At 45.3% G+C, this 19,881-nt stretch overlaps 1 protein-coding gene and 1 long non-coding RNA gene across 2 annotated transcripts; one reads left to right on the forward strand and one right to left on the reverse strand.

Annotated features, from left to right (window-relative positions):
• Window positions 1-181: 181 nt before the first annotated feature.
• Window positions 182-1,013, reverse strand: LOC120700891. Its single transcript, XR_005685958.1, has 2 exons — window positions 590-1,013; window positions 182-396 (listed from the first exon to the last, which is right to left on the reverse strand). It is a non-coding gene; the product is annotated as an uncharacterized LOC120700891 (long non-coding RNA).
• Window positions 1,014-1,893: 880 nt separating this feature from the next.
• On the forward strand, window positions 1,894-7,062 carry LOC120697010 (protein ZINC INDUCED FACILITATOR-LIKE 1-like). The gene is made up of 17 exons (XM_039980096.1): window positions 1,894-2,096; window positions 2,673-2,713; window positions 2,840-2,900; window positions 3,011-3,113; window positions 3,208-3,310; window positions 3,406-3,459; window positions 3,549-3,611; window positions 3,730-3,779; window positions 3,850-3,925; window positions 4,537-4,710; window positions 4,812-4,899; window positions 5,196-5,281; window positions 5,358-5,465; window positions 5,884-5,928; window positions 6,004-6,092; window positions 6,424-6,467; window positions 6,618-7,062. The coding sequence occupies exons 1-17, from the start codon at window positions 1,934-1,936 to the stop codon at window positions 6,719-6,721; spliced, it is 1,452 nt and encodes a 483-aa protein (XP_039836030.1). The 5' UTR covers window positions 1,894-1,933; the 3' UTR covers window positions 6,722-7,062.
• The last annotated feature ends 12,819 nt before the right edge of the window (window positions 7,063-19,881 follow it).

Here is a 19,881-nt window from a genome sequence, read left to right on the forward strand (position 1 = left end):
CTCTCATTGTATCAATGTTTTGTTACAGATTTCCTGTAACAAATTCAAGTTGGCTTCCTGTTGGACTCTGAAACCTCTGAAAAAATAGGTGTATGAGAATACAGGTTCAGGATACATTCTCACATTTTGTTCAGGATACATTCTCACATTTTATTCAGTATAGCACAAGTTGCACAGCACATGTTCACTGAAACACACTGATCTAAGAAACATTCTTGTTTGAGTAAGAAATATTCATTACAGAAGCACATGTTCACTGAAACACACTGATCTAAGAAATCTAAATAGCCTAACAAATGTTCACTGAATTCACTTTCCATAGCACATGTTTCCATAGTATGCATGACAATTTCTGAAGATCTCATTGTTCAGGTCCCAGATCTTCTGAAGAGGCCCCTGCGACAAGTAAAGCAAAATGACTGAATGTTCAGAACTATATCATATGCACCATAAGATGAGTTCAGGTAATGCAAGTATAACAGAACTATCTATGCTACATGCAGTCCAACATGTGAGCTAACATAAAAATTGTAAAGAAGCTATGAAATAAGTATTCATAAAAAAGAGAGAACATTCACAGACATGCTACCTGATGACCATAATTGTTGCGCTATTTGGAGCTATGAATTGCCCAAAGATGCTCCACAAGATCGTTTCGTAGTTGCTCGTGCGCTGATTTATCCTCGATTGCTTTATGGTTCTTGAGGAACTCTTGTACCAGAATCGGATCACGTGTTTGGTAGTCCTCGGGTGCCAACTCTGGGAGGCCGCCCGGCTCCTGGTAGTAGTTAAAGTCCTCATCCTCTTCTCGCTCATCCTCTATTATCATGTTGTGTAAGATAACACAACACATCATTATGTACCAGAGGTCTCGATCGCACAATGCCACAACCTTTGCTTTGGGCGACATCAGCCTTGTGACAGGATTGGTGCAGTGTCTTGCGGGCATATGGAGGTTAAAAAAAAAAGCTGAATCTGGCGAGCGGAGGTGGCACGGAAGGAACTGAACGAACGGATCCGGCGACAGAGGTAATATGAATATATGGGCGGGGCGCTAACAAACTTGTTTTGCTGTTCTGGGGAGTAGTTGAGATCATTTTCAGTGTCCCTTCCGTCCAACTAAAAGTCGAATAGTGTAGTCCCATTCATGATGCTATTGCTACGCACACAGTGACGACACTTAATAGGTTGGTAACGACTCCTGATGGATCTAACGGCGGCACATTTCATGTTGTCTCACAAGGATTGATGGATAACAATCCTACACGAAATAAACTAACCTAACCTAGCTATATATACATATATATCTTGCGTGCTCTATGCGTTGACTATCTGCATGCAGCTAGTAGTCGCCGTCTCTGCTGACAGCACCCATCAGCGCTGACACGCATCGATCCTAATCATATGAGAAACGATCGATGACGGTCTCTCATATCATCGTTACTCAGATACGTACTCATCATCACCTGCCAAACCAACAAAAACTAACCACGTAAGTACAAGCATGCGCAGATGGCATGCACTGCTACCCATTGCCATTGCGACCGATACTTTGATTTGCATGCTGGACATGTTTTTTTTTATTAAAAAAATGCGCGGTCTCAGTGTCGTCGTCTGTCACAGAAAATTAAACGATCAGAAATCGTGCTGTGATTTGTCAGAGGGGCGGGGAATATAATTGTAATATATATATACCACCGGCCGGCGGCAATAATGCAAGCTCGTTGCGTGCTGCTCATCGCCGATGCACGCATGGTACAGAGACGTACATACCCAGCTCAAGAACGTAGCCGCGCTGACTAGCACAGTACTGATGATCGCCTCAGCTCGTATACCGCCTCTCCTATATAACGTACCAGTTACCACTACACGCCTTGTCTGCAAAGCCCTAGCTACTGATCGACATTGATATCCGCAGTGTCAGCTAGAGTCGATGCCTGCTGTGTCGTCTGATCGAATGGGTGAGGAGGCGCCGCCGGCGACGTCGCTGTACGTCGACGGCTGCCCTGGATGCGCCATAGAGCGGAGGAAGGCGGCCAACAAGGGCATCCCCTACAAAGAGCTCTTCTTTGTCGCCGTCACCACCGTTGCCTCCGGTATAGGATCAACTACACTAGAGTATAACGTTATTATACCTAATAATAACGTTGTGGATGGTAACCGTACCTGGCCTACCGGCTTCCAACCTCATGGGCAAAGGGAGCATATATAGACGATTAGACATTTTATATATGTCCTCTCTTTTAGTTTGTTTGCTTCATTCATGCATGCCTTCTCATGGCCTCACCATTTCTATCTTTTCTTTCGTGAAACCTTCCAGTAGCATCTTGCCGCTATTGTATTCAACAAGAAGTCAGCAACTAGAGCGAAGCTTTAGTTTGTTCACTAATAATACGTGAATAAAAAGTTGTTCTTGATTAAATTTAACTAGGTAGTGTTTTTCTCTTGCATATACAAAGATTACATGCAGGTTGTATTCCATAATATTTAAGCAATGCGGCTATTATAATAATTGCTTACAAGTATCACAATAATTTGACGATGCATGTACGTTTGATTTGTTCTATAGCTCGTTAGGACTATTCTCTCTGAGTAATATGCAATATGTGCATATATATGATGAGTGATGTTTCCTGACATTATATTGACAATATGATGATCTTTCATTTCAGCTTTACCAATATCATCCTTGTTTCCCTTCTTATACTACATGGTAGGTTCATCTCACTTTAATTTAGACATGTCTTTTTTTTATTAATTAAAATTTGGCTTCTCTTCTGCATATTGGAGAAGATATTTCCATATGTCTTGATTCAAACTTGGCTTCTCTTGATGATAGATTGAAGATTTGCATGTTGCCAAAAAGGAACAAGATATTGGATTATACGCTGGTTTTCTTGGTGAGAGTAATATTGGCCATTAAGTCATTTAAATGTTGTTACCCTTCTTTTAGAAAATATATTTACACACAATTTGAAGTATATCGGATAATTCTGTTTATACTGCATAGGTGCATCTTACTTTGTTGGTCGATTTTTGGCCTCGCTCTTCTGGGGTGTAGTGGCTGATCGTATTGGGCGAAAACCGATCATTATATTTTCTGTCTTCTCAGTGTGAGCACAATGTTCTTGTTCTAGAAACTATACTAATGCAATCCTATTTAATTATATGGTAATTTTCATCTCAAGACTCGTAATACTGTTCCAGAGTTATATTTAACACTTTATTTGGACTAAGTATGAAGTATTGGATGGCAATTACCATGAGATTGCTTCTAGGTGCTCTCAATGGCATGCTTGCACCAATAAAGGTATTTCAGGATGCATATATAATCTGGCATCATTTATACAGGCGATTGTTTTCTTATTATATAAGTATATGTGAATCGTGGCTTACTGCTTGCAGGCTTACTCAATCGAGATTTGCCGTCCAGAACACCATGCTCTAGGGCTATCAATTGTAAAAACTTCCATTATACATTTTGTATATAATAAAAATTAGTTCCATCGTCCATTGATGCACAATTTAACATTAGTAATTGAACACAGGTAAGCACTGCTTGGGGCCTAGGTCTTGTTGTCGGCCCATCCATTGGAGGCTACTTGGCACGGGTAGTATACTAATGTTTATTTGATTTCCCTTTTCTAGACGAAGAATTTGATTCCTTTTATATAATAAAACAATATTTTCTACAATGCAACAATATTTTTTTCTTCTCTTGTGTGTCAGCCTGCACAACAGTATCCAAACATGTTCTCTGAAAAATCAATTTTTGGGAGGTAAGCTTTTTGATTAACTCGAATTCAAGTTATATAAATAATAAAACTAATTATATTTTCATTTTTTTAGGTTCCCATATCTCTTGCCATGCCTTTGTATTTCACTTTTTGCTGCTGTGGTTCTAGTAAGCTGCATATGGTTACCGGTAGGTGCACATGCTGATTCCTATGAAAGTTTAAAGAAAAAAAAATACCCTTCTTGGTCTCTCCATAATTTGGTGACATCAATTTTTATCTCCAAAATCCAAAACATTAAGTTTCTTTTATAATTCATTAACTTTTAGGTTGTTTCTAAACCAAGCCTTTCATTAAGACTTAGACATAAGTCAACAATAGTAGGAGTATGTGAGCTAATAATCCTGTTGTTGGTATAGTTGGATCATAGAAGCTTATTGTGCATTTGGATCCAAAATTTAAACTTAAATGTGCAAAATAATTCCCTAAAAAGTTCGATTCTTATAAAGAGCCTAGCCTAAAATATGAAAGGAATCGATAAAAAAGTTTTTTCTTAAACAAGTCAGGTAGTGGTATGTGTATGTCCTTATTGTTTTGTAGATTCTCATAATAAAACACAAAAAAAGAGAAAATAATGAGAGATGACAATATAATATCCTTTACTGGTTAAACTTAGGTTTTATATAGTTAAATGACCAATAGGATTAATGTGACTAATGCAATATTTCAGTTTAACCACTTTAGTGGAGTCAATCATTAATATTTGAATGAAGAAGCTATGCTTTTTGTTGCTGATTGCTAGGAGACACTTCATAAGCACAAAAACATAGACAATGAGATAGAAATGTCCAGTGATTCAAGAAATCCACAGACAGAAGAGGAACATGGGGACAAAAGTTTATATAAGAATTGGCCATTAATGTCTTCTATCATTGCATATTGTGTTTTCACACTTCATGACACGGCATACAGTGAGGTAATATTTAAATATGGCATATTTCTCCTTAATTAAACCTATCAATAAATCAACATAATATTATGATATTTTTTTTTATTTTTTGTTACATTTAATATCAGATACTTTCATTGTGGACCATAAGTGACAGAAAGTATGGAGGACTAAGCTTTTCATCTAAAGAAGTTGGCCAACTTCTTGCAGTTGCTGGTATATATAACAACACCAACCTATACAACATGTACTAGGACTGGTTGCAAAATGTTGATAAACATTCCAATTAATGTTAAGAAAAAAATATTTCTTTTGTTAACTATGCTACTCCACTAGATAGTACACAACCAGCCAAGCCACACATGGCCATCAACACATCACAATATATATTTATTGTCTCATATGTACATAATTATATAATACTGTATGACTATCCCCATTATACCGGTTATTAGAAGTTGGTTACTATTATTCGGTAATGTCTTGAACAATAATTTCACATTCAATTGTAGGGGCAGGACTTATTGTGTATCAAATATTCATCTATAGACCAGTCCACAAATTTCTGGGATGTGTCAATTCATGCCGTGCTTCATCCGTGAGTAAACTACCTGCAATAAAACAAAAATGTATATAATTCATATCCATTAACTATTTACTTCCTTTCACTGTAGGCCCTAACAATACCAATTCTTGCTGCTTATCCCTTCATGACGCACCTGTATGGGTATAGACTTGGACTAGCTCTTTATTCTGCTGCCATAGTGAAAGGTGCTCTTGGTGTAAGTATTTACACCGATCTATTTATTCAATATTTTGTAATGATCCTGAATACAAATAAACAAAGAAGAAAAAACTTGCATGTTGTCTTACAGCCCCCATATGCTGGTTTATATACAACATGAAAACCCCAAAAGAATATGATATATGTCATGTAAACAAAATTATTTTTTTAGTATTATGCCTGTATGCACGAAACATTCGAACGGATAACATGATCTTTGTACAATCACATATATAGAACTATTTTCATTTTTAATTCTATATGCGCCCCGAACGCATCATATTGTCCATTGGCCCTCGAATAATTGCTTTAAAGTTATCTAGGGAATTATCATGAAAAAAGGATCAAATAGTTAATTTTTATTCTTTTGTTATTATCTTACACACTAACTTTATACATTTGTTAAACATGATCAGATTACTGTCCTAACTGGCACTTCGCTTCTGCAGAACCATGCTGTGGCAAGTATCAGATTATTTAGCTGAGTTATTTTGAAATGCTACAAATTTAGCTAATTCTATTATGTCCAAAAACAGCCACAGAGTCAAAGAGGCGCTGCTAATGGCATAGCTGCAACTGCAATGTCCTTCTTCAAGGCTATTGGTCCTGCTGGAGCGGGTGCTTTGTGAGTATCTGCCAATAGCATATCCAGATTCCTTTGAACAACAATTAATGAGTCAAAAATATTAATTCCAGAAGATGTTAAACCTCATAGTCACACAATATATTTATAATTTTTTTAAACATATCAATTAATAAGAATGCTTATTAGACAGATATAACTACAAGATAAAGTATATATTATGAACAGTCAAAACAGTACACATCATCTTTAAACAGTACACGTCAAAACAGTACACAGTATATAATATCATCGCAAGAGTTTTTATTAGGTTCTGATGCATGTGGTTTGTGCATTTGAACACAAATCTTATACCTACACTTTCTGAATGTAGATTCTCATGGGCCCAGAAGCGCCAACATGCTGCCTTCTTTCCAGGTGTGTATGTAAATTTGTGTGGTATGGTTTCTTCTTTTAGCCACCACCACCTCTTTTTCCATAATGTTGTATCCTTTGTGTAGCACATGTGTATAATAGATTTTTTTGTGTATCAAACCCTAATACAATTTTATTTCATTAATTGTGCAGGGGATCAAATGGTGTTTTTTATTCTAAACATTGTCCAATGTATTGGGCTCGTGCTGACTTTTAAGCCATTCTTAGCAGTACCAGACCACTATGATCAGAAGTAGCTGCTAGATCCATGAGCAATGGAATAATGGTGAATTTGCAGAAGAAAAATATGCTTCAGCTCCCAAAAATGAGTGTGACTGATGTACAAGATAATCATGTAACACCAAATGTTGTGTGTTGTGCACAAAAGAAATGGCTGCATATACTTATGATCTATGTATCTTTTGTTATTCCAGTTCTAAGTTGGAGGTCATAGTCTACGCTCAAGTTAGAACTGGAATAATATTTGATCTTTATTTTCATGGAACATGAGATGCTTTGTACAAAAATTTCAGTCTAATTTCTTATCGTCCATTATTATATGAATAGCAATTGGGAGCTAACAGCTCCTTTTCTTTAACTCTCAAATTCTCATGCTTGCCCCTGGAATGTGAATATATTTAAAATAGCAGGAATACTGAAAAGGATTATGCAAAATACCAATTCTCATGAAAAAAGACTTCATTTGGCACCAACTCTCCGTGGAACTCATTTGATGTTGTAACTCGATCTTATCCTTCGCATCATTCTGCTGCTTTAATGTTTCAACGCTGATCACATACATATTTTCAAAATGAAGCAGTACTTCACACTAAATTTTCTAGATAAACTTAGATCGAGCATCTAGATCGCGTAAAAAGGGATCACAATCATTATAGATTCGATGCACATGAGCATCCTGGATGTCTATAGGAAGGCAGCAATGCAGCATGGCAAGAATTTCAGATCGACCTGAGCATATTGAGACGGTGCAGACGGTTCACCTGGGACAGAAACATCTTCACCTTCATGCTTGATGCTGCCAAGGTCCGTCTGCTAGCTTCGAAGCACGCGATAAAGTTAGGACGGACAATGGAATTGTGGGTGGCTGTGCATAGCACAACCGCTACCAGTGCTGGAAGTGGAGGGATCGATAGCGGCGGCCGAGTTTTTTTTTGAGCAAACATACCTGTATTTCAAGTTAAGGGAAAAGTACAAAGACACATACGAATACAAGTATGTCATACAAGGATACGAAGGATAACTGTTCCACCCAACTTGCACAAAGGGCCTCTAAAAAAACAAAAATTACACCCATGTACCCGTCCCCTGTGCTCGCCGGAGATAGCAACGAACTCCGCCAACAGAAGTCGCCGGCTCCGGCCACCACCCGCCTAGAGATCAGAGGGAACTCCATCGCACGAAGGCTTTGAGGTGGGCCGCAGAAGAAGAAAGCAACGCTAGTCGCCCATCGGCCGGGGACATGCCCCGAGCACCCTCGATCTCGGATCTGCGCTCGCCGACGACGCCGACCGCCGCCACTGGATAGTCGATGCAGATCCAGCCACCAAACCTCCACACAGCCCGCAGCAACCTCCATACCCTTGAAGCAGAAGACCGGCACGCACAACTCCCTCACGGGATGATGAGGTGCCACCACAAAAAGCGGCGGCGGAGTTGGGTTGCATTATGGCGGCGTGTGGGGTGTTGGTTACTGGTTCTCTAGCCCATTATCGAGATGTCACGGGTAGCACGCCTTGGAATCAATCGGCCCAGCAATTTGGCCTATTGCACTAACAAGGCCCACTCCGAGGCTTGAATTTTAGCCCACACGTGATGGTGGGCAGCCCGTGATTTGTTTTCTTCCATACGAGGATGGACGACGGCCCATGCGCATGGAGGTGAGGAAGGAGAAAAACCATGAATGCAGATGAAAAGAACATATAAAATTGGCGACTAAAGTATCGCAACACGATAATAATAAAAAACATCATATGACCATTGTGTTAGAATACGGAGAAATTGTGTGTGTGGGTGAGAGATAGAGAGAGAAAGAAAGAAAAAAAGAGAGGGAGAAAGTTTATGCATACAAAAATAAGAAATCTTGATTAGCTAGCCTTGCATTTCGAATTACAATTACGTAACTCAAAATCATAGTTCTAAATAGTGGACTAAGGGATTGGCAGCTGGACTGTAAAAATAGCTAATAGTGGGATAAATGAGGTTATAACAGACTATAACAGCTAAATTACACATGAGTTCAAATAGCGATACCATGCCTCAAATAGCTATAGCGGATTTAAAACCTTTGCTCAAAATTAGTAGCGCCCATGAAGAAGCAATTTTATAGCTCTTACTAAAATGTAACGGGTGATTGTATAGCTCATACTAGAATGTATCACCAAAAGTCCAAAATGAGTTGACGGGAAGAAGACCGTAACAAATTCGCTGTCGCAATTTTTTTCATAGAACGTCGTAGCCGATCCAATACGTCTTTCCCGACTTGTTCAGAAGTTAATCCGTTGATCTGTGGGACCGAAGCCGGCGATCAGAGGGGGGTGAATGGGAGCCGATCAAAATTTCTTCAAAATTTAAACCTGTCGGCCTATATCCCAATACACCACAAACCCTCAAACCTAGGTCAATAAAAATAGTTATGGACAAGCTATCTCAAAGCCAAAAAGACCCAAGTTCCAAAACGGAAGCAAAGCAAGAAAACTTCTCAAACTGCGCCTCTGCTGAGTCAGACCGGTCTGACCGCTTGCCCGGACCGGTCAGACCGGTCGGGCTGGGATTTGAAAAATGCCGACCGGTCAGACCGGTTTCACAGATCGGTCAGACCGGTTGCTCCCAGACAGCCCGCGAACAAAAACTCCAAATCGCAAATCTTGAGCAAACGAAGTCCAAATCTCATCAAACTTGGAGGAAAGCGTCGTAACTACCCCATAAACATATCCCCAAAAGATCTCTCCCGAAGGATCAACAGATCGTGAGAAATCGAGGGAGAATCGAAGAGGATTGGGGTTTTCTCAAGAACACGAAATCGCCAATCCGTGAGAACTCATGATTCCAGGGGGTGTAGCACTAGGCTAGATGCATAAGAATCATTGCAAAGAGTTCATTAAACCACGGAGACAAGGATTGTTCTCCTCCAAACAAGAATCGCACCAAAGGAGGAGAATTGAATCCAAAACGCAAAGGAGGAAGGGAGGACGAGATGCTCAGCACACACAAGTGAATCTTAACCAAATTTCATTCATTAAATCACGAGGAATTCACCTATACAACAGCTAGAGCCATCCGCCCATCATCCACCCACTAGATTGAAGAGAATAGCTATAATATAAACTCTCTTTGCGTTGGAGTCCTTGGCCCTAACCTAGAGCAGAGGCTAGGAGAAGGAAAAACTCAGAGAAAACAAAAGACTCAAGAGACTCCCCCAGCCACGGACTGGTTGGGGTATTTATACCCGGCTGCTGCGGTCAGGCCGGTCAGACCGGTCCAGGGGACCGGTCAGACCGGTCGGGCAGCAGCACCCCACTGTACAGCCTCGATCGACGGCGGAGCTTCTTTCTTCGAGTCGAAGTCTTTGCCGCGATGCCGCCACGTCGACGAAGATCCGGTCCACGGTTTTGGGGGGTCCGCGAAACCTGGGTAGGTGGCCGGTTTTGAGAAAACTGCCAAAACCTCACGCGCGGGAAGATTCCCGCCTCCACGCCATGGCCCTAGACGCCGTTCGCGCCTCGGCCTTCTGACGGCCCTAGACGCCGCCCGACACCCGTCACCTCCTCGCCCGCAGCGAGGCCCTAGACGCTGTCGACGCCCGTCGCCTCCGTCAGTCCCGAGACCGACGCCCGTGCCTTCACGACTTGGCGTCTTCAACCGCCGTCCACCTCCTTGGTTTTGTGGCGCAAACCAAGAAACCTGCCTTCCGTCGCCGCTTGCGCATTCGATCCAGGAGTGGACGCTATAGCTGCCGCCCGATCCGAGCTCCGGTCCCGGCTGCCCTTCACCGCTGTCCATCGCACGGTCCATCGGCCACAACACCTCCACGGCAGCTGCCCGTCGACACTCGACGCCCGTGTACCTGCAATCCAAAGACCAAGCGAACGATCACACCGCACGGTTGACAATTCACTCATCACAAGCAGGATAGAGTACTCTCGTTCCTCAATCTCCCCCTTGATGAGTGCATTGTCAACACACCACAAACGAACCAAGAGAAGTGAAATAAAAGAAGAACAAAGAAGCACGAGTAAGTGACAAAAAGCTCAGAAAGGCAGAAACAGTCACTTACTCAAGTAAAGATCGATCCCCTAAGACAAGGGCAAAAGCTCGACGCAATCGATCAAAAGCCAAAACATGACTCCTCAAAGACAGAGGTAACGCTCGACGCAGTCATGCAAGAAGCAGAGGGAAAACGAGGAAAACCAGGAGCCAAGAACAAAGAAGAAACTCCCTAAGCAAATCTTTTCCCTCTCACAAGTGCAACTCTCCCAAAATGATGCACTCTCAAAGCCCTTTTTCAAAATTCAAACAAGTCTCCCCCTTGTTCAAACACTTCTCTCAAAATTCTCCCCCTTGTTGGCACATGCACACATCAAGTCTAAAAAGACCTAAAGCTCCCCCTGAAGCTGAAACACCCCCTGAACAGATGCTATGCAATGAATGCAATGCAGGAGGTGTAAGTGAAAGCATTCAGGGATACAAAGATATGAGCAATATCTAGTCTCAAGCACGTGTGCATCCAAAAACAAGACCTGCATCTAGCTCAACAGGGTATATCAAATCAGTCTAGAGCTAGACAAGTTCAGTTTAGGAGAAATAAAAGCATCACCCATGATCTAGCACTAACAAGTAGGGAATGAAAAGCAGTGCTACTCAAACTCATACAGGTGAGCCAAATCAGCCAAAACAAGTTGCCAACATTCATTTTTCGATCAATTTTTATATCAAGCAATTCTAAGTGCCAGGGGTTGAAAGCTTGTCATGCTTTACTTAGCAACGAGGCCAAGCCTATGCCAAAAGACAATCAGAAGCTTAAAGCACTCGTTTCAGTCATGCACAGCCTTACCCGGGTTCTCACAAGTGCAAAGTGAGCCGTCCCGAAAACTCGATCAGTGCGACAAGCAATCCCACCTGGATCTTTTCCATCCATTTCATGAACAGTTCAAGCAATTTTACCAGGTTTAGATCATTTCAAGTATAAATTGCTGAACGAAAAGCCACACTAGCATGAATAATATAGCAAAGCATATCAACACGCCCTAACATGTTAGTAGCCAAGACAGGGTGATCATGTTTTCATATTTTCAAATCAAAATAGCTTAACTCAGATGATGTCATATACACAGTGGAGCAAGTTATACATGATCAAGTTTATCAACTCACACTAGCAGGCACTAGAAGATCATAGCAATGTATACAAGAATGCTAGTGCAAGTGAGACAATGCAAAATACAAACATGTACAATGCATATGCACAATGCAACTACCAAACCTATAAAACCAAGAAAAGCAAAACAAAGACCTACCAAAAACAAAAGTCAGCGATCAAAAGGGGTAACAAACCCCAAGCTCCCCTCGCAAGCGAGCAAAGGTGTCCTGCTCAAGCGGTTTGGTGAGAATATCTGCGGTTTGCCTCTCTGAAGGGACATGGATCAGGTCTATGTGTCCTCTCTCATGGTTATCTCGCAGGAAATGGAATCGGATATCTATGTGTTTGGTTCTAGAGTGTAGGACAGGGTTCTTTGCAATGCTAATAGCTGACATGTTGTCTACAAAGATGGGAACCCTACCAAAACTCAATCCATAATCCTGCAAGGTTTGCTTCATCCATAGGATCTGGGAGCAACAGCTAGCAGTGGCAACATACTCAGCTTCTGTGGAAGAAAGTGCTATGCTAGCCTGCTTGCGAGAGGACCAAGACACCAAAGATGTACCGAGAAATTGACAAGTGCCGGATGTCGACTTGCGATCCAACCGACACCCACCGAAATCGGCATCAGAAAAGCCCACCAAAACCAGAGAAGAATCCGCAGAGTACCAAAGACCAAATTCAGGGGTGAATTTCAGATACCTGAAGATGCGTTTCACCACCTGCCTGTGGGAGGTGCGCGGAGAAGCCTGGTACCGCGCACAGAGGCAGACGCCGAACTGGATGTCCGGTCGCGTCGCCGTCAGGTACAGGAGGGAGCCGATCATGCTCCTGTACTCCTTTTGGTCCACCGCCTCGCCGTCCAAGTCCTCATCAAGCGCCGTAGATGTGCTGATCGTAGTCGGCTGAGGAGACAAGTCACTCATGTCGAACTTCCGCAGTAAGTCTCTAGTGTACTTGGCTTGATGGACAAAAGTGCCCTGATGAGTTTGCTTGATCTGCAGCCCGAGGAAGAACTGCAACTCACCCATCATGCTCATCTCGAACTCCCTGGACTTCTGCTCAGAAAACTTGGAGACAAAAGCGTGAGAAGAGCCACCAAAGATAATATCATCCACGTATATCTGAACCAAAAGGAAATCAGTGCCAGATCGCATGAGGAACAAAGTTTTATCAACACATCCCATTTTAAAGCCCTGAGCCAGTAAAAAGGTTTTCAATCTATCATACCACGCTCTAGGAGCCTGTTTCAAACCGTAAAGAGCTTTCTGAAGTTTATAAACACGGTTTGGAAACTTGAGATTTTCGAAACCAGGGGGTTGCTTCACATAAACCTCTTCTTCGATAAAACCATTCAAGAAGGCAGATTTAACATCCATTTGGAAAACCTTAAAACCCTTGGAAGCAGCAAATGCAAGAAAGATTCGAATAGCTTCCAATCGAGCAACAGGGGCAAAAGTTTCCTCAAAATCAATACCCTCTTTTTGGCAAAACCCCTGGGCAACAAGACGAGTCTTGTTCCGAACAACCAAACCATCCTCACCCTGCTTGTTTTTGAAAACCCACTTCGTTCCGATGGGATTACAAGCAGGTGGAGGCTCGACTAAGACCCAAACTTGGTTTCTTTCAAAATTTTCAAGTTCCTCATGCATGGCATTGACCCAATTAGAATCAGAAAGAGCGTGTCCAATATCCTGGGGCTCAAAAGAGGCAACAAATGCTGAATGAGCAAAACCAGCGATACTTGTTACCTTGGACCTGGTGACTCGCTCGTTGAGGTCACCTAGCATCTGTTGAGGTGGATGGCGACGCTGAATGTGTCGCGGTGCTTCCCGTGTCGAAGTCGCCTCCTCCTCAACCAAAGCTAGTGCCTCCTCAGGTGCAGCTGGTGAAGCCTGAATCACCTTCTCGAATAGCCCCCGGGAAGTAGACGTAGTCGGGTCGGGGCCGTCGTCATCATCCGAACTCGTGGCAGAGATAGCCGGGTCCACAGCACGCGTGGTAGCCTCAGCGTCGCCATCTGCAGCTTCTTCCTCCTCATCTTCAAAGATGGAGGTGCCGAGCTCATCATCTCCTGCAACTTCAAAGACAGAAGAATTGCACGGTGCAGTCTCGTCGAAAGTGACTTCACAAGTCTCTCTGACAATGTTAGTATCAATAATCAGCACACGGTACGCTCTAGAGTGAGAAGCATAACCGAGAAAAATACCGTCAGACAAGCGAGACTCAAATTTATCAAGATTTTCATCTTTCAGCACAAAGCACCGGCAACCGAAAACTCTGAGATGGTCAACACGGGGCTGGCGTCCAAACCGCAACTCATAAGAAGTCCTGTGCATGAAAGCACGCAAGAAAATGCGGTTGGACACGTAACAAGCCGTGTTAACCGCCTCAGCCCAGTATTTGCGAGGAGTCCTATGCTCATCGAGCATCGTCCTCGCCATCTCAACCAGCGTCCGATTCTTTCGCTCTACAACTCCATTCTGCAGTGGAGTGTAGGGAGAAGAATACTGATGTTCAAGCCCTTGATCACTGCAAAAGGCGTCAAAATGAGCGTTTTTGAATTCTGTGCCATTATCACTGCGAATCGCTCGCATGGCCTGGGGTAGGTCGTTTTTCAACCTCAAGATCAAGTCTCGAACAAACTCGAAAACCTCATCCTTGGTTCTCATGAAAAAGACCCAAGAATAGCGAGAAAAGTCGTCCACAATCACAAGCACGTACCACTTCCCACCAACAGACATCACCCTAGAAGGACCAACTGTGTCCATGTGTAGCAACTCTCCAGGGTGAGCGGTCATCACCTGATTAACAGGTGGATGAGAAGCGGCAATCATCTTCCCGTGGCGACACGGATGGCAAACAAGGTCATTTTCATACTTCAACTTGGGCAATCCTCGGATCAGGCCAAGTGAGCTCAGTCTCGACAACAAATCGAAGCTCAAATGTCCAAGTCACCTATGCCACTTCCACAAATCAGAAGAAGGACCAGCCATCAAGCAATGAGAAGGGCCAAAAGGAGTTCCAGAGAAGTCAACCAAGAAAACTCGATCGCGAGGTGTAATCCGGCAAACTAAATCTCCTCTGGAATCAAGAACACGCGAACAGCCCTCCTTAAACCGAACCTCAAACCCCTCATCAAGAAGTTGCGAAACAGAGAGCAAATTAAAACCAAGGTTCGAAACCAAAGCAACTTCTCTCAGGGTAAAGCGATCAGAAACTCGAACAGTGCCGAGTCCACGTACCTTTCCTCTTCCATTATCCCCGAACACAATGTACTCCTTTGAGCGCATCGGGGTGAGGCTGGAGAACCATTTGTCATTCCCGGTCATGTGGCGCGAACAACCGGAGTCCATGATCCACCTGTTCTCCAAGCCTCTGACCTGCACATCAGTAGTGAGACAAAGGGTGAGCAAATGTCTCAACACTGGGGTTAGCAAAGTGAGAAGCAAACCAGTATCGAGCCATTTGCTCTACAGAAGGGTTAGCAAAACCAGTCAAAGCGTATCCCCCGTCCCGTCTACCGCGTGACTGACGAACACCACAGCGAGGAAAGCGTGGAGTCTCAAAACCTCCTCCAAAGCCTCGGTCCTGTGGTCCATAGCCGTACTGAAAACGGCCAGGACCACGGCCGGCAAAACGACCACCCGCTGTAGCATGGTAACCACCACCATATCCCTGACCTCCACCTACACGGCGCGCCCTAGCAACTCGCATATCACCACGCCGAGAAGGACCATGCACCCGAGTAGAGTACATGTCCGCGTTCCATCTCTCCTGCTCTCTCCTCACAGCCCGCTTCCTCCTGAAGCAAAACTCCTCCAAGTGACCTTCCCTGTCACAGAACTCGTAGTGGTACCTCACCTCGCGCTTGGGAGGTGGAGGCCTAGCCTGCGGACGGGGAGGAGCAGCCCTCTTCTTCTGGGCAACCTGGGCTGTGGCAACAGGGAGCGTGTCAAGGGGGTTCCTCAGCGCATTGGACTTTGGAACCCAAACCTGCTTCTGCGGAGGTGCTTTCGGTGGTTCTTTAAGTACACCATCCGCGGGGTCAACAAGCGAAGGCTGTGTGCTCGTACTAGCAGTGTTTCCAGCAGCCTTGCCAATCTTACCATACAACCTGTCAAAGTCTGACTTCGTGTATGTGTAACCGACCCCAAACTCATCACCACGCTTGAACTGCTTAATCATCATGCCCAACTGTGGCTCACTGCTAGAAACCCAACTCAGAATCGCCCTAAGGTATGTGTTCTCATTCTCTAAGTTGGCTTTCTCTACCACAAGATTATCCAGATCAGCAATCAAACCAGGGCAAACAGAGCAGTAAACATGTGGGCTAGACTCTATGACCTTAGTCTTTCCAAAAGACTTGATCAAAGCGTTCTTCTCCTCTAGCTCCAACCTAAGCGTGGGACAAAGCTTACACGCGCCAAGCAAAGCAGGCCTAAATCTAAGCTCCTCTAGTTCACAAACAACAGTAGCAAACTTGGACTATAAAGAAGCTAGATCAGACTTGAAGATAGGACACTCATCGCATTCAAGCACATCACTAACAATGGGAGCGTCCTTGACAAGTTCAAGCTCATGCTTGGCCTTGGCTAGCTCGCGAGACACGTCAGAAAGCGAAGTCTTAGCAACATCTAAGTTCGCGACGTTCTCATCATGCTTGGCACGGAGAGCAACAAGATCGTTCATGTGAGATATGCAGCCAACGCACTCATCCTCACTAGATTTCTCCCTAGCACAAGCCAGCTCAGCCCTAAGCTTTCTACGCTCTCTAGCTGCTTCCTTAAGCAGCCTCTTCTGGTTGTCGAGAGCGGCGTACAACTCCCTAACCTCTATATCAAGCAGGTCGATTGTGGAGTTTACCTCTGAATCGCTTTCGAATCCAGGAGAAGAGCCGGAGTGCGTCGGTGTAGCATGTCCACCCGAAGACGCACGAGCACCATCAGCTTTGCCCGCCATGGTGCAGAAGCTCTTGCGCCGACCGGCCGCCAAGCAAAGGCCGATGAAGCCGGTGGCTTCCTTGTCCCGCTTCTTCTTCTTCTTGTCGTCGTCGTCAGAGGTCGGTGAAGAAGAGCGGTCGGTGTCGGAGCTCTTGTCGAGGTCGCTGAGCTGCGCCAGGAAGGCCTTCTCCCGCTTCTTGGCCTTGTACTGGAAGCGCTTCTTGAGCGACTCCTTGTCGAAGCGTCCTCCCCGGTCACGACTGCGGTGCTTGTGGCGCCGACGCTCCTTGTTGGAGCCTCCCTCGTCGCGGTCGCGGTGGCGGTAGTAGTCGAAGGAGTTGTTCTGGCCACCGCCGGACTTCTTGGGGCAATCGGCGACGAAGTGGTTCAGATCGCCGCAGTTGTAGCACCCGGGGTTCTTCTTCCTCTGCCTGTTGTGGTAGACGCGCTGGAACTTGCTGATCAGGAAGCACAAGTCGTCGTCGCCAAGCGTCTCCAGCTGCTCATCTGAAATAGAAGGCAAAGAGGCAAGAGAAAAGCCAAGAGCAGAGTTAGCGTTAGAGCTCGATCCACCTGGGCCAGTCACAAGAGCGACGCTCTTGGAAGGAGGGGCACCATTGAGCTTGGCTCGTGTCTGGTTATCCACCTCCGTGGCCTTGAGCTTGCTGAAAAGCTCGTTCACCGTCAGAGTCTCATAACCAGTAGACTCAATGATGGTGTTCACCTTGAGATCCCACACAGAGCGATCAAGTGCGTAAAGCAACTTAAGGGCCTTCTCGTGCACTGTGTACTCAAGGGCACCAGCAGATCTGTTCGCATTGACCTTGTTCACAATTGACTGAAAACGACTGAACATCAGGTCAATGCTCTCACCCGGCTCCTGTGTGAAGTTCTCGTACTCACGCCGGTGAGTCTCGAACAGTCTGGCCTTCACCTGAGGTGTACCCTCGTGGTAGTTCTCAAGCCACGTCCAAATTTTGTGGGCTTCCTGAAAACCCTGGACGTGTGAGAACTCCGCACGAGAAACGCTAGCGAACAAGGCATTGACGGCCTTGGCATTAGCCTCGGGCTGGGTCACCTGAAGAGGCGTGGTCCGAACAGCCAGCACCTCGTAAAGCTGGTTCGTGGTAATCTCCCAGACATCGGCTCCCATGCTCTGCAAGAAGGCTCTCATGCGAACCTTCCAGTAGGCATAATCCTCGCCAGAAAACACCGGGATCTTACCAAGACTTGTCATGGTCACCGAGTGATTTTCGAACCGGTTAAGGTACTGAAAACCTCAACCGAGCTCTGATACCAATTGTGGGACCGAACCGGCGACCAGAGGGGGGTGAATGGGAGCCGATCAAAATTTCTTCGAAATTTAAACCTGTCGGCCTATATCCCAATACACCACAAACCCTCGAACTTAGGTCAATGAAAATAGTTATGGACAAGCTATCTCAAAGCCAAAAAGACCCAAGTTCCAAAACGGAAGCAAAGCAAGAAAACTTCTCAAACTGCGGCTCTACTGAGTCAGACCGGTCTGACCGTTTGCCCGGACCGGTCAGACCTGTCGGGCTGGGATTTGAAAAATGCCGACCGGTCAGACCGGTTTCACAGACCGGTCAGACCGGTTGCTCCCAGACAGCCCGCGAACAAAAACTCCAAATCGCAAATCTTGAGCAAACGAAGTCCAAATCTCATCAAACTTGGAGGAAAGTGTCGTAACTACCCCATAAACATATCCCCAAAAGATCTCTCCCGAAGGATCAACAGATCGTGAGAAATCAAGGGAGAATCGAAGAGGATTGGGGTTTTCTCAAGAACACGAAATCACCAATCCGTGAGAACTCATGATTCCAGGGGGTGTAGCACTAGGCTAGATGCATAAGAATCATTGCAAAGAGTTCATTAAACCACGGAGACAAGGATTATTCTCCTCCAAACAAGAATCGCACCAAAAGAGGAGAATTGAATCCAAAACACAAAGGAGGAAGGGAGGACGAGATGCTCAGCACACACAAGTGAATCTTAACCAAATTTCATTCATTAAATCACGAGGAATTCACCTATACAACAGTTAGAGCCATCCGCCCATCATCCACCCACTAGATTGAAGAGAATAGCTATAATCTAAAATCTCTTTGCGTTGGAGTCCTTGGCTCTAACCTAGAGCAGAGGCTGGGAGAAGGAAAAACTCAGAGAAAACAAAAGACTCAAGAGACTCCCCAGCCACGGGCTGGTTGGGGTATTTATACCCGGCGGCTGCAGTCAGACCGGTCAGACCGGTCGGGCAGCAGCACCCCGCTGTACAGCCTCGATCGACGGCGGAGCTTCTTTCTTCGAGTCGAAATCTTTGCTGCGATGCCGCCACGTCGACGAAAATCCGGTCCGCGGTTTTGGAGGGTCCGCGAAACCCGGGTAGGTGGCCGGTTTTGAGAAAACCGCCAAAACCTCACGCGCGGGAAGATTCCCGCCTCCACGCCGTGGCCCTAGACGACGTTCCCGCCTCGGCCTTCTGACGGCCCTAGACGCCGCCCGACACCCGTCACCTCCTCGCCCGCAGCGAGGCCCTAGACGCCGTCGACGCCCGTCGCCTCCGTCAGTCCCGAGACCGACGCCCGTGCCTCCACGACTTGACGTCTTAAACCGCCGTCCACCTCCTTGGTTTTGTGGCGCAAACTAAGAAACCCGTCTTCCGTCGCCGCTTGCGCCTTCGATCCAGGAGTGGGCGCCACAGCTGCCGCCCGGTCCGAGCTCCGGTCCCGGCTGCCCTTCACCGCCGTCCATCGCACGGTCCATCGGCCACAGCACCTCCACGGCAGCTCCCCGTCGACACTCGACGCCCGTGTACCTGCAATCCAAAGACCAAGCGAACGATCACACCGCACGGTTGATAATTCACCCATCACAAACAGAATAGAGTACTCTCGTTCCTCATGATCAGATGGCTACTTGGAGCGACATGATAATGTGGTACCAGCTACACAGTCGTCCACACCACAGATAACAAAAAAATGGCTTAAGAAAGACGCAGCAGGTAACCAAATCTGACAGCGACAGCCGACCCGCCGCCCGCTCCCTCCCACACATGATCGGCGAGCGCCGAGCAGGTAAC

The sequence above is a fragment of the Panicum virgatum genome, chromosome 3K, assembly GCF_016808335.1.
Source record: "Panicum virgatum strain AP13 chromosome 3K, P.virgatum_v5, whole genome shotgun sequence".
NCBI lineage: Eukaryota > Viridiplantae > Streptophyta > Magnoliopsida > Poales > Poaceae > Panicum > Panicum virgatum.

Bases quoted from the DNA above. Each gene is read 5' to 3' on its own strand.
- LOC120697010 (XM_039980096.1), top strand. From the start codon at position 1,934: ATGCCTGCTGTGTCGTCTGATCGAATGGGTGAGGAGGCGCCGCCGGCG. The intron at 2,097-2,672 runs GTATAGGATCAA...CTTTCATTTCAG, and splicing joins CGTCACCACCGTTGCCTCCG to CTTTACCAATATCATCCTTG. The intron at 3,780-3,849 runs GTAAGCTTTTTG...TCATTTTTTTAG, and splicing joins GAAAAATCAATTTTTGGGAG to GTTCCCATATCTCTTGCCAT.